The 13,844-nt window shown below is 36.5% G+C and overlaps 1 protein-coding gene across 1 annotated transcript; it reads left to right on the top strand.

The window, feature by feature from the left end:
• The first annotated feature begins 12,983 nt into the window (after window positions 1-12,983).
• Window positions 12,984-13,615, top strand: LOC107019707. The gene is made up of 2 exons (XM_015220101.1): window positions 12,984-13,310; window positions 13,424-13,615. The coding sequence occupies exons 1-2, from the start codon at window positions 12,984-12,986 to the stop codon at window positions 13,613-13,615; spliced, it is 519 nt and encodes a 172-aa protein (XP_015075587.1).
• Window positions 13,616-13,844: the final 229 nt, after the last annotated feature.

Here is a 13,844-nt window from a genome sequence, read left to right as displayed (position 1 = left end):
ACTTCCATGATGTATGAGATGAATGTAATGAAATGTTATACTGAGCACTGATAGGCTATCTATGAGTCGCGATTCCTTCTTTCGGGAAGGCAGAGGTTCGTGTAATTCTCATGAGATGAGACTGTCCGTCCAGACGGGTATGGGTCTCCTTATATCTCCTATTCTTTGAACCTATACTACCAATATAGTGTTCTAGTAGGGTTCGAGTCCCTATATACGCTTGCATGTTTTGGTTCACTTTGGCCGGTGATTCCACCTTTTTTCGGTGTGTAGTTGAACACTGGATTTCATGATGCTCACATGATCTATGTCAGTTAAGGTTTAAGTTCCCAAAGAAAGCTTGAGGCCAGCCTCAAATAATGCGCATGATGAAAGGTGTTAGGATAAGATAATAGAGAGGTGAGCTAGACTTAAGTAATGACACTTGCAGTGACAAATTAGTCAATGGGAAAGCACTAAAAAAGTTTTTTTTGTCTTTTTACTTTCATGAAAACCCTAAATAATTTCTTGACTTATATAAGTCTCAACACAATTAGATTTCCATGTTTTAATCCATCATTCTGTTCTCTCTCAAATTCTAAGGGGAAAACCTAAGGGAAATTTGGGATGATATAGTTAGTAGAGACACCATTAATTGGTTGGTATATGGATGTATTTACAATAGTAAACTGTCTCCATGGCTACAAATTAGTTCAATCCTTTAAATTGGGATCATATGGTTAATTGTTTTCAAAAAGGACCAAAGTTTTCCTTTCTTCATTTTATATTAGTTAGAAGTGATAATTTCTTTGTTTCAACTTGTTTATTTGGTTTTGATTTTTACGGAGTTTAAGGAAGTAAAGGAAACTCTTGAATCTTCTGGCTTTAAATTAAGGATATGTAGGATGCAGCACAATGCTCTTTAATATTGTGGTATTAATCATGCTAGCCGGAAAGTTAGAATTGAAGAGCTTCCAAAGGAAGAGATGGTCTTTTTGAAACGGACTAAAAGTGAAAGTAAGACGAACAAATTGAAATGGAGGGAAAACAACTTCAAAGTGGAATCAAGTTGACTAGTCTTTTGTTTTTAAATGGTGAATCCACTCCAACTTGGTCAGGGAATATGGAAGTCGGAATTAGGGAAAGAAGATTAATACGTAGTCGAGCTAACACTAGTTTTATTTATTAGTTTTTTTAAATTATTCTTGATATACTATCTTATCCTTCAATTTTACTAGTACTTGTTTTTCTTTGCTTACATAATGTATCTTCTAGTATGTTTAATCCTGACTATTTTGATATAAAAAATAGCGTCATTATCTTCATAAAGTAGACATAAGACTACATACACACCACCATAAGATAACATTAAGTATGTGATTGTTGTTGCATTGAAGGCCCATGGACTTATTTGGTGGAATAGTTAACCATGTCCTTTGTTTCATTTTCTTCTTTTCTTGGTTGGTTATTTTCTATTTTGAGTTCAATTTTCATAATGAAATTTGGTCAAGTCTAAATTCACAAAGAAAAAATTCCATATTGAAGATAAAAGTTTTTTTAAAATTTGATTTTTATATATCGAGCTCGAATTGAGATTTCCAACCAATAGTCAAAAAATACTTACCACTCAACCACAATCATGATTGAGTCAACTTTTAATGATAGCTTTTTCTACACAACAACCTTTTATTTTCCTTAAAGGATTCAATATACTAGACATTACCATGAAGTCTAGCTAAATTTTGAATTTACAACCACAAAGCTCATATAGGAATAAAGTGTTTCCTAAAAGTTCTGACTTTCATACACATAAAACGTAAATCAAAATTTCTTATTAAATATCAAAAAAATACTTGTTGTTTCTATTTTTAACTTTCAATGTAATTTGTTTGTTCACAACAACTTTTATTTATTTCCTTAAAGAGATTTAATATATTAGCCACTCTTATAATTAAGACTTAATTGTCCCGACTTCTCTTGCTTCTTGACCAATGAAATTAAAGTATCATAATGGCTTTTATGATGGCTCAATATAATGACACAAATGATCATTTAATGTTTAATAGTAGATAATGTGTGAAATTAAATTAAGTGTATGCAAAATAATACTCCAATTTTACATTTACTAAAAAGTTTTAAAAATTTAACTTGAATAGTTGTTCACCTATCATTCAAATTTCACTATGATTTCGGTCGTGACAAAGTTGGTATCAGAACGCTACGTTAAATTGCGAGTATAATAAGTTCACATCAACCACATTGAGTAGTTTCTAAGGCATAGTAGTGAAGTGCACCACTATCCTGGATTAGAGACTGCATGATGCGTAGGAAAAATTTCACTTCTTCTAATCTTATCATGCCTTCTCTCATGTCGGATTTCTTGCTTTTAAGAGCGTATCTAAAATCAAATCTTGAAGTTTCGAAAAGATGAATATAAGGAGAAAAGCAGCCGGAGAGATGTGAGGAGCAGCTGTTGGGGTAATTCAGGTTCCTTCCCAGGCTCCAGCTGCTGGAATAGAGATGCCTGTTAACCCAGCTGGGTTGATAGATGGAGAAGTAAGGAAAATGTTGGTACAGATGGCCCAAGCTAGCACTTTACAAGCTCAGGCTATTGGGTTTAATTGATGTGGAGAAGTCTTAGTTGGCATACTACAAGCTAAGGAATGTAGCTCAATCGTGGTATAAAGTGTGGCAGGATAGCAGGGCCTTAGAAGGAGGTCCTATTACTTGGAATCTTTTCAAGATGGCTTTTCTAGAGAAGTTATTTCCTAGATAAATGAAGGAGGCTAAGGTTGAGGAATTCATTATCCTTAAGCACGGCTCGATATCAGTCAAGGATTACTCCCTGAAGTTCGTAAAACATTACAACTCAGGAGAGACCACCTTGCAAGAAGTGTGGCAAACTACATGGAGGAGAGTGTATGATGGGCACTAACGCTTGTTACAGTTGTGGAAAACCGGGTCACATGGTGAAGGATTGTCCGATTAGGAGAAGTCAAGAACAAGGGAAGGAGAGAGTTCAGTCTTATGATCCAAATGAAGAGGCTCCAAGGAGGCAACGATTCTTCGCACTCAATCCGGGGGTGTAGGGGAAGGCACCTCTGGTGAAGTTTCGCGTGAGTAGCCTTAATTAGTCCTTCAAGTATTTTACTGTGTATGGTGTGTATGCACTAGTATGAGGTTAATATGATTGAGACATCATGTTGGGTGCTGATTTGTATGATTTATATGTTTACTATGTTGTATGCTTTGACGAGACTAGTTTAGGAAAGAGTTCCTTAGTCTACTAATGTGAAACTACTAGTAGATTATAATGATGTGCACCATCAGGTTAATATGTGAATAAGATATTCACCAATGGGGAGCATTGGATTACCTATGCATGCGTACGTTCTATAGATGACTTACTTATTGTCAGTTAAGAGTAGTGTCATTCAGGGACGAATGTTCCTAACGGGGGGATAATGTAATAACCCAAAATATGGATAAGATAAGAAATGCTTAATATGTCAAGAAAGCCTATGATTAGACCATGGTTCAAACGGATTGAGGCGCGTAGAACAAGACCTCAAAACTCTTTCTATAGCCAATCCAACTAACTTGGGGAGTTAGTTTATCTTGGAAAGGTTGGTTTCCAACCATGTAGGGCTCTCAAATACAAAAATTTACTTGAAGGAGTCTTTACCAGACTTAAAAAGGGAAAATCTTAGGTTTGGATGGTCTAGGGGTAAAATGGTCTTTTTCTAGGCTAAGGGTAGTATCGTAATTACCCTAAATATACAATTAATTATTTAATTAATAAGGTTGAGGGGTATTATGGGGAGAGAGGGCTGAAGTTTGGCTATTGAAGTGAAGTGTTGCTCCACCCGAGTTTGAACCTAGGTGGAAACAATGATTAAAAGTGATTTTTTATTTAAGCTATTGAATTAATGTAATTAATTAATAATTATATTCATTATATGATTTAAAACAAAATAAAAATCAGATTTTTATTAGATACATGTTTGGATGCATTACGAGTATTTGTTTTTGGTGAAACTGATGTGGGAGGTCCTTGACTTATTTATTTTTATATTTATGTTTGAAATTTTAGGGTACGACTCCCCACGGGCCTTGTATGAGGCCTTCAAGGAGGACCCAAAGGTTGTGAAGACACTGCCTTGGCAGTGTTAATTGATGAGACCTCAATCGACGCCCTGTGTCTCATTGGACGCCCCGTCGATGGTAGGCGTCGCTCAACACTGAGAAGTGTGAGATCTTCCCTTCATGAAGGAGTTGGAGTCGCAAATGACGTGGTAGAAGGACGGCTTGCTGACTAGATGACGCCCCGTCGACTGCTCTCGTCAATGCTGCCTGCAACAAATTCTCTGCATGTTGTTTCATTATAAGGGTGAATGTGAAATTCACCCCAAGTGATAAACTGACCCTAGTTGGTTTATTTGGTTATTTTTCGGTGCATTTAGTTGATAAAAAATGTGACTATCCTATTCCCAATCCTCTATTCAAAAATTCGACTGACCTCACCCAAAATATTCTCTCTAGAAACCGCCATTCGAGGTGAAGCTAAATAAAAGCTTGGAGCTTGGATTCCCATGGGTTCTTCATCAATTTTCAGTGGTTTTATCCTAAAATGAGGTATGCTGGTCCTTCATCTCTAGTTAATCTTCCATCTAGAGAGTTCTTCTCCAAGTTTTCAAAGAGAAAATATGATCAAGCTTTTCCTTCTTAAATCTAGCCATGGGTTCTTTATCAAAACGTTTTTAAAGTCTTCCTCATGACGAATTGATTTTAATATGATGATTGTAAAGTGAATTCCAATCCAATTGCATGATGAACCCAAACTCTCTTCAAACTCTCGTTTTATCCATGTATGGGCTTTGTGGTTTTGATTTTAATTAAATCAAATTTTGTTTCAATGATTTTAATATGGTTAAATGTACTGCCTAGTATTTGTGTTGATGGTGACTTGTTGATGAGTGATCCATGAGGATCAAAGTTTGAAGGTTTGAATAAGTCTGGTCTATAATGTAGTATCTTGTAGTCTCGATGCTACAATGGTTGTTATGTGACTCGATCATGATGAATTGTTTCAGCGACTCCCTACATTGTAATGTGATGATAAATTAGGTGTAATTGATCCAATGTGATTAGATACAATCAAATTTGTATGGATTAATCTATGTTCTTCTAGCCTATAGATTGATATTGTAATATACATGATGTCATCTCAATTCTAGGGTATATGAAGCATGCTTTAGCTTAGTTTATTATATGTTTAACTACTGCCTTAAATTATATTATTGATGAACTATGATTTATGATAAATGCTAGGGAAATTGGTGAGTGATCTATATTACTCTATATCCTATCGATTGATGAATGACGTGTATTTACTGTAATCTTTACTTTATAGTACATGAATGTAGGATTTTGTTTATGTCAAAGATACTTAGCTACTGCCCTTGATATGGATTGTTGATGAAATATGGGTATTGATCAATAAGGATCAAAGGTTGATGAATTGGTAAGAATGACTCTTTCTCTCTACTTTTCTTGTAGTATTGATAGTTGATGAAGCCTTGTATGGAATTGTGTGGTATGGTCCACTTATAATGGCGGTGTTTACTATATTTCCAATATATATTTTATGTTATTATGGCCTTGAAATCAATTGTATTATGAATAGGTAATTGTGATATATATTTATATATATATATATATATATATGTATGTATGTATGTATATGTATTATTTTTTACATACATTAAACAAATCTTCAAATTACCTCCAGGCATTATTTTGCCTTTACCTTTTATTTTCCCTTCCTGAATACTTCCTCTCTTGCTTCGGACAGATCTCTTTGTTTTAGTCCCTTAGCCTAACACAGTGCATTAAGGATCGGGATCAATCTCAGCGGATCAATAAAGGGGATACAACTTATTTTCAAGGTTTCAACAAAAGGTTAAGTTAAAAGCTCAAGGGGCTGACAAAGGAATGAGATAAGGCTGCATTTCTATAGTAATTCCAAAGAAGGAATGCTATCATCTTTTCGAGTACCACATAATCATATATCGCTTCAATTACAACCTGGGCAAGTTATAGACTCAATTAACATACAATGAATATACAATAACTCACCACTTGTGGTATATATTGCATTAAGAAAGATCAACTCAGCCCATTAAGTGTTACACGAGAGGGTCATTTTAGCTTAAGTTCTACTTTCCAATTGCATAACAAACAGTTGCACTTCATATATCCTTCAACTTACTAACTCTTTTCGTTGATTTTCTGAAGGACTACAATTTCAGCTCCGCGTCACGTACTTGCTTCCAGAAAGTGAATTCAGAAACTTTTCTCATGCTTAACTGTCTAAAATACACTCCTAAAAATCATGAGATCTTTTCTATCAAAAATCACAATCCTTGAATCCATAACTCAATTGAAGGATCAGTTAAGAGTCAAGTCAGGAGAATTTAAGAGTAAATTTAACAGAAGTTAAAGAGTCAAGTCAACAAAAGTTCATGGATTTTTATAGAAGTCTTTTACAAACGTTTTTAACTTTATTTTAGGACTTGTGTTTATGTCGACTAAAGAGTAAAGATTGAAGATTGAAGTTCATTTCTTCAAAAGTATGTGTGAACTATGTATTCAGAAGGTTTTAGAATGTTTTCACATTTAACAAAAAAAGGTAATCTTGATTTATAAAGAGTTTTTGAGCTAGTTTTTCAGTAAAGAGCCTTTGGGCTAGTTTTCAGTTAGATAGTAAATGCTTCCACAATAAAGCAAAGGAGAAAACTTTGATTTCCAAGATAGCTTTTGAACTAAGTTTTTGGGATATTATCTCAAATCACAGAAAAAAGTATGTTTTTTAAAAACATAAGAGCTAATATCATATTTTTGGAGTAGTATTGAGCACCGATTTGAGGGAGTGTTCAAACAACTCACTGTCCCCATAAATCGTGTAGTCACCATGGGTAGAAAATGCTCATACTTTTTTAGATAATTCCTAAGTACTTTTTAGCATAGACTAGTGGATCCACTTAGTAGATCAGGTTCTATCCTCATGGCAATATATAGGACTACCCTGACAGCGTGAGGCAAAATATTATATCATCACGATAAATCTTAAGTGATAGTTGTTGGTTACAAAACTCCCACAACAATATTTATATTTATATATACATCAGAAATGTTTCTATTTTTAAATACAAACAGAATTCATATTGTATCTTTTCAAAAATACAAAGTTATTATTGTACTTCTAAATACATAGAGTTGAAAACCATGTTTTAACGCTTTTAAAATACTTCATTTACTTATATTGCTTTATATCGAAATCAGTTTAGTTCAATTCAACTAAGAACTGGTTTGGTTCTTCCCTTGCTTTCAAGCATATGTCTTGTTTAGTATTCCAACTCAGATACTCGTAAATTCAGTATATTAATGTCAGTTAGCTTGCATTAGGTGATGATATAGACACTAGTAACAAGGATCAACATCAAGTGCCTCGTTGATTAGGTTGAGCACTCATAGTCCGGTGGTGAGCCTCTTTACTTTCGGAGCATCCCTTTTATAGCTTTCACAATTTTAGTTCATTATCATATCGTGGATATTTTATAGACATCCATCTTACTTGTTTAAAGGCTTCATAGATGGAGAGTCAGCTAGTTCATTTGTCAATATCTTGTTATTGGCTTATTTTACAGTTTAAGTTGCCACTTTAGCTAAGTTAAATGTTTATTTTTAAAGCATTTTAATTTCAGTTTGAGATAGTTGAGTTAGTTAGCATTTGAATTCTTTCTTAATTGTTTAAGTCTTCCGATGAGTAAGTAAGTCAGTCCAAGGTTTCTCTTGGGGTCAACAATGGTTCTCCAGTGCCAGCCATGTCCAAGGTGTAGGCTCGGGCAATGAAAAACTTGATATTAGAGCCTAGAGTTTAAGAGTCTTATGGAGTCTGTGAAACCGTGTCTATAGAGTCCTACTTATCAGTGTGAAGCATGCCACATCTATAATTTGGAGATGCAAAATTTAGGAAATTCCTCATTTCGTTCATACTCATTTCATACGATAGAGTTTTATCTCCAAAAAGTTTCTTCTAACTCGTGCTTGTGCGTAACCAATTATGAGTTGGACTGTTTTTAGGAGTGCTTTATGGGGTGTTTTTGTCCTTGTGAGCTAAGAGAAGCAAAGAGATGTTTGCTGACATGAGGAGCATGATAAGTTTATTCGTTGTTGGGTAGACTCCTTTGTCAAGTAAGGAAGGCAAGACAACTACGATGATAGGGATATAGGCATAACAAGATTGATGATCCATGTGCAATAAGTTATTAAGGAGAAACTGAGGAATAGGAAACAGTTTAAGAATAACAGGGATGAGGAATCAGGGAATGAATCTGGGCAACAAAAGTGTAATGCAAACATGTCTTCTTTACAACATAAGCAGAAAGGACATGATTAATCATCTGCTAGTGCACCTACATCCAAAAACAAATGTGAGTACAATAGTAAGAATTCCCAGAGTTTCAGAGCTAGACCTGCATGTCCTCATACTAGAAGGCAGCTTCCATGACATATGAGTTGAATGTATTGGAACTTTATACTGAGCACCGATAGACTAGCTATGAGCGGTGATGCCTTCTTTCAGGAAGGACGGAGGTTCACGTAACTCTCACGAGATGAGACTTTCAGGCATGCTGGGTATGGTTCTCCTTCTATTTCCTAGTTTTCGAACCTATAATGCCAATATAGGGATCTGGCGGGGTTAAATTCCCATGTACGCTAGAATATTTTGGGTCACTTTGGCCGGTGGTTCCACCTCATTTTGGTGTGGGGGACACATTGGATTTCATTATGTTCACATGATCTATGTGGGTTAAAGTTAAATTTCCCAATGAATGAATGAGGCCAGCATCAGATAATGCATATAATGAAATGAACGATACCAAAGGTGTTTGGATAGGATAATCAAGAGGAAAGCTAGACTCAAGTAATTACACTAGTTTATTCTTGATCATTGCACTGCTAACCTGATGAAATTCTTAAACTACATCCTAGGTATAGCTGGTGTTCAAACTAGCATATGAACGAAATGAAATGAAGTACATATGAATGAATGAATCAGACTATGTTTTTGCTAAAGAAGGCTCCCTAGTTGAGGTCCCATATGTTGAGCCCTCATTTTGGGAAGTCCTAAGGTCAAGTCCATGATCCCAAGGTCTCATGGCATATGAAAGAATGATATAAACTACGTGATATGATATGTGAAATATGTTATGTGTTGTTTGCAAAATGATAATTTTGATGATGCATGATACACTCATGGCATGACTTTCCAAATCCAAATTTGGCAGGTTCATTGACTTTCCTAATCCAAATTTGGCAAGTCTACTGACTTGACTTTCCATAAATCATGTTGTTAGGAAAGAAGACATAAACATGTGGAATTATGGGCATGAACAATTCGATTCGACTCTAAGGTCTAAGTAACTAGATGGAAATCATGTATATGACTTTCTCACTCTCTTATTTACTTCTTCAAAACTTAGTTTAATTCAATGATGGATCTCAAAGAATTCATAATTGAACTTAAAGACATTCTTGAGTTGTACTCTTAACTCTCTCTTGAATGTTAATTGTGAATTCAAGCATTATGGTTCATGATATGAAGGATCTAGGTGATACTCTAGACTCATGAATACATACTCTTCACTCTTATACTCACTTTCTTGAGTCTTAAAACAAATTACAAGAAGTTGTAGAAGACTCATCAATTAGACTCAAAAGTACATTCATAGAACATTTGAAAGAGTTCTCAAAAATTAACTCTCAACACTACCTTGAATGTGAATTTTGAAGGTTATGATCATGTTAGGACCGATTTTAGGTGTTTAGAAGTATCTTAGATTAGTTAAAATTGAACAGGAGTGAAGGTTCACCTTAAACGAACTCAAACTGAGCTACCGGAGGCAAACTAGATTGGGCAAACGACCCTGGGGCTATGGGTGGCTCGGGGAGACAACCCCTGGCAGACAGAGATGGGTTTCGAGCGCTTTGGCATGCGTGCCACGCCAGGCCCCAACAAAGAAAATCCTGCCGAGCACCTTTGCTCGTTTTCTCACTCTAAATCTCCTAAATTCGTGCCACGCCAGGCCCCAACCAAGAAAATTCTGCCGAGCACCTTTGCTCGTTTTCTCACCCTAAATCGCCTAAATTCAAACGATTTCTTCCCCAATCACTTGGATACGATTACTTAACTTAATTACACTCTAATATACTTGAAACAACACTTAAATTACTCAATTTTATCTCAAGAAATCATCAAAACTCCAACAAAACAAGATTTAGAATGAACTACAAGAACACCTTACAAGTAGTCATCAAGAACTCCAATCTAAACATTAAGCATGAAATTTCGCAGAAAAAAATACATGCTTAGCATGTGGGTGAACTGAACCAACACTATGTAAGGTTACATACCTCTTAGGTATTAGACCCATGGCGAAAATCCGCAACTAGACTCAAGAACGTCAATGAACGCCTTCATCCATGCATATTTTCTCCTCTCTTCTTTTCTTGCCTCTTCTTGAACTCTCAACTAAAACCGTATCTATTTTAGGATTAAAAAACTGAAAAAGTATTAGAACCCTAAAATATGACTAAGAACTACTTAAATACGATTGTGTAAGGAAAGGACCAACATACCCCTCACTATTTACGGCTAGCTTTCCTTAACTGGACAATGTAACTTCAAAAGGTCATATCTCACTCATCCGAACTCGAAATTTAGCAAAATTGGCGGCTTTGGAAAGATAATTCAAAGATATTAACAATGGTACCTTTTATAACACCTATTTAAACATGTACTTGGATTTATGGGCGTTTGAAGTTGTACCTAAACTCATACTTAGCTTAACTCTCAAAATTTCAGATTTTTGTTGTTCCCAATTTTTAATTCTTTTTTGGAATTCTTGGTGATAAATCTAGAGAAAACACCTTAAGACATAAGAAATTTTGAAATCCTTGGTGAAATATCATTCACTACGACTAATGACATAGGTCTTAGTTCGAAAAAAGTTTCTGGGGTGTTACACAACCACCGACCCACCTATAGTCTGTGGGTCAGCCTAAGGTTTGTTGGCGTCCTCTATTTGTGGCACCTGTAACTTATGAAAATATGCAGTATTATACTTTCTCAAATATGTAGTGTTACAATATCTCCTCCCTGGGAACGTTCGTCTTCAAATGAAGATTAAACTAGATGAATATGAAGTGAAGGAGGTGCAATCCCGACCACTAAGTACTAGAAACTGATATCTTACTTAACGGAGTTCCAAGAACACGCTAATATGGTGAAATGCAAGTATGACTGAAGGAACAATGTATTAAGACTAAATTTATGCACGAGTAAACTGAGAGATTGGAGAGGAAAGTATTATCTCAAGCTGAAATGGAATCATAAAGAAAGAGGTGAGGATACTTGGCTTTCATGGTTGCTTCTATTTCCCTAGTAGATCCCAACCTAGTTTGTCAAATCTCATCATCCCCTTCATAGGTTACACTTTTAGGAAAATCCAATCATCTGCTCAAACTCTACGTTCCTTCTCGTTACATTTTTCTAGGACATCTATCTTAAGTCCATTTCTGGTGAGCTGAGCGTTTCCTTAGAATCATGAACCGAATCTGGACCAATGAAGGACGCTTCACCTATTCATCCACCTAAGGAATTTATAAAAAACCATATCCCCCAGGAGAAAACCACTAGTTTCCACTGGTGAACTACACCTCCTAGCTGAAGCAGTGAAGGATCACTGTTTTGTTTTTCCTTAATTTCTGTTACCAATGACGATTCTGATCTATTTGGGATCATAACACTATCATCTGATGTACTCGAAACACTAACTCCTAACTGAGCAAGATGATGAACATATTTTACTAACTCCTTCCCTTTATTCCTCAATATGTGTTACACTAAGTTGTAAAGATCATCTTTATGACCTTCAGGCAAAGGATAAATCGACCTATAAACACTGATATCCATTCTAGGACTTGATAATTTGGAAACTCAAACCGAACAATCCTAGTTCTCCAATCGATTAAGACATAACAGTAATATAACCACTCCATGCATAGAATGACATCAAAATCTACAACTTCTAACTCTACAAGATCTTCTGAGGTGACTTTCTAAGAGACTATAATAGGGAAATTTTTTTATATTTGTCTAGGTATAATTGGGTCACGAATTAAGTAGAGAAAGATAAGTGTTCTAAAAATGTTTCTGGATTGACACAAAAGATTATGATTATAAAGGGAGTTACAAAATAAAGATTATCCCTTGGATCTAACAATTAATAAAAATCTAAAAGAAAGACCCGAGATGTACTAGAGACCTCATAAGGATGATCATCCTAATCCTAGCAATCGTGGTAGTGAAGTGCACCACTATCTTTAATAAGAGAGTGCATGATGCGTAGGAAAAATTCCCTTCTTCTGATGTTATCGTGCCTTTTAAAAATTTCTAAATTCTTGGTATTATGAGCGTGTCTAACATCAATCCTTATTGTTTTCAGAAAATGAATACTTGGAGGAATGTTGTTCAGAGGAGAGGAGGAAAAGCTACTGGGGATAACTAAGTTCCACCCCATGCTCCAGCTTAAAGAGTGGCCATGCCAGTTAACCCAGCTGGGTTGACTGGTGTGGAGGAGTGGACTGCTCTGGCTCAGATGGCTCAATCCATCTCTATGCAGGCCTAGGCTATGACGGTCCAGGAAAACACACAGAATATTCAGAGGGAGGAACCACCGGTACATAGAATGGCAGATAGGCTATGAGATTTCACAAGGATGAATCCTCCTATTTTCACAGAGTCCAAGACTTCAGAGGATCCCCAGGAGTTTGTGGACGAGGAGCATAAGATTTTGGTGGCCATGGGGGCCACAGATACGGAGAAGGATGAGCTAGCTTCCTATCAGGTCAAGGATGTTGCATAGACTTGGTGCAAGATGTGGCAGGATAACCGAGCGTTGGGCGGAGTTCCGGTCACTTGGGAGATGTTTAAGACAGCCTTCCTACAGAGATTCTTCCCCAGGGAGATGAGGGAGGCCAAGGTTGAGGAATTTATCAATCTTAAGCAGGGATCTATGACAGTTAGGGAGTATTCCCTGAAATTTGTTAAACTGTCCAGGTATGCCACTTCCCTTGTGTCTAACAACATAGATGAGATGAGCAGGTTCCTCACAGGAATCACCAGAGATGTAGAGGAGGAGTTTTGGGCTGCGATGCTCCACCATAACATGGACCTCTCTAATTTTATGGTGCATGTAGAGCAGGTAGAGGACAACTAGAAGAAGAGAGGCATCCGTGATGTTAGGAGTCCTAAACCTTCTAATTAGGCAGGTCCTATAATGGTGGCAACAGGAACAACTTCGGCGTTCGTGAGTAGCTCAAATTCAAAAAGGGGCATCAGAGTTCGGGGAACTCTAACTTTCAGAGGAGTGCAACATCTAGAGGAGGCAGACCCGAGCCCAAGAAGGGTAATGAACGTGGTATGCAGCGTCCTAGAAAGGAATGTGCCAAGTGTGGTCGTGCTCACAGTAGAGAGTGCAGAAAGTGCACTAATGCCTGCTTCGATTGAGAAAAGAACAGGCACATGGTCAAGGACTACCCACAAAACAGGGGTACGGCTGGAGGTAATGCTCAGCCTAGGCCTAATCCACAGGGTGCAACAACAGTCGAGCCTCTTAGGAGGAACAAGTTCTACGCCCTGAAGGGCAGGGAGGAGCAGGTGAAGTCCGCTGATGTGTTCACAGGCATGATTCAACTATTCTCAACTTTTGTTAATGCCTTACTTGATCCAGGGTCTA

The sequence above is a fragment of the Solanum pennellii genome, chromosome 1 (genome assembly GCF_001406875.1).
Source record: "Solanum pennellii chromosome 1, SPENNV200".
Taxonomy (NCBI): Eukaryota; Viridiplantae; Streptophyta; class Magnoliopsida; order Solanales; family Solanaceae; genus Solanum; species Solanum pennellii.
The sequence above is the reverse complement of the archived record's forward strand: the minus strand, read 5'-3'. Positions and strand labels throughout refer to the sequence as shown.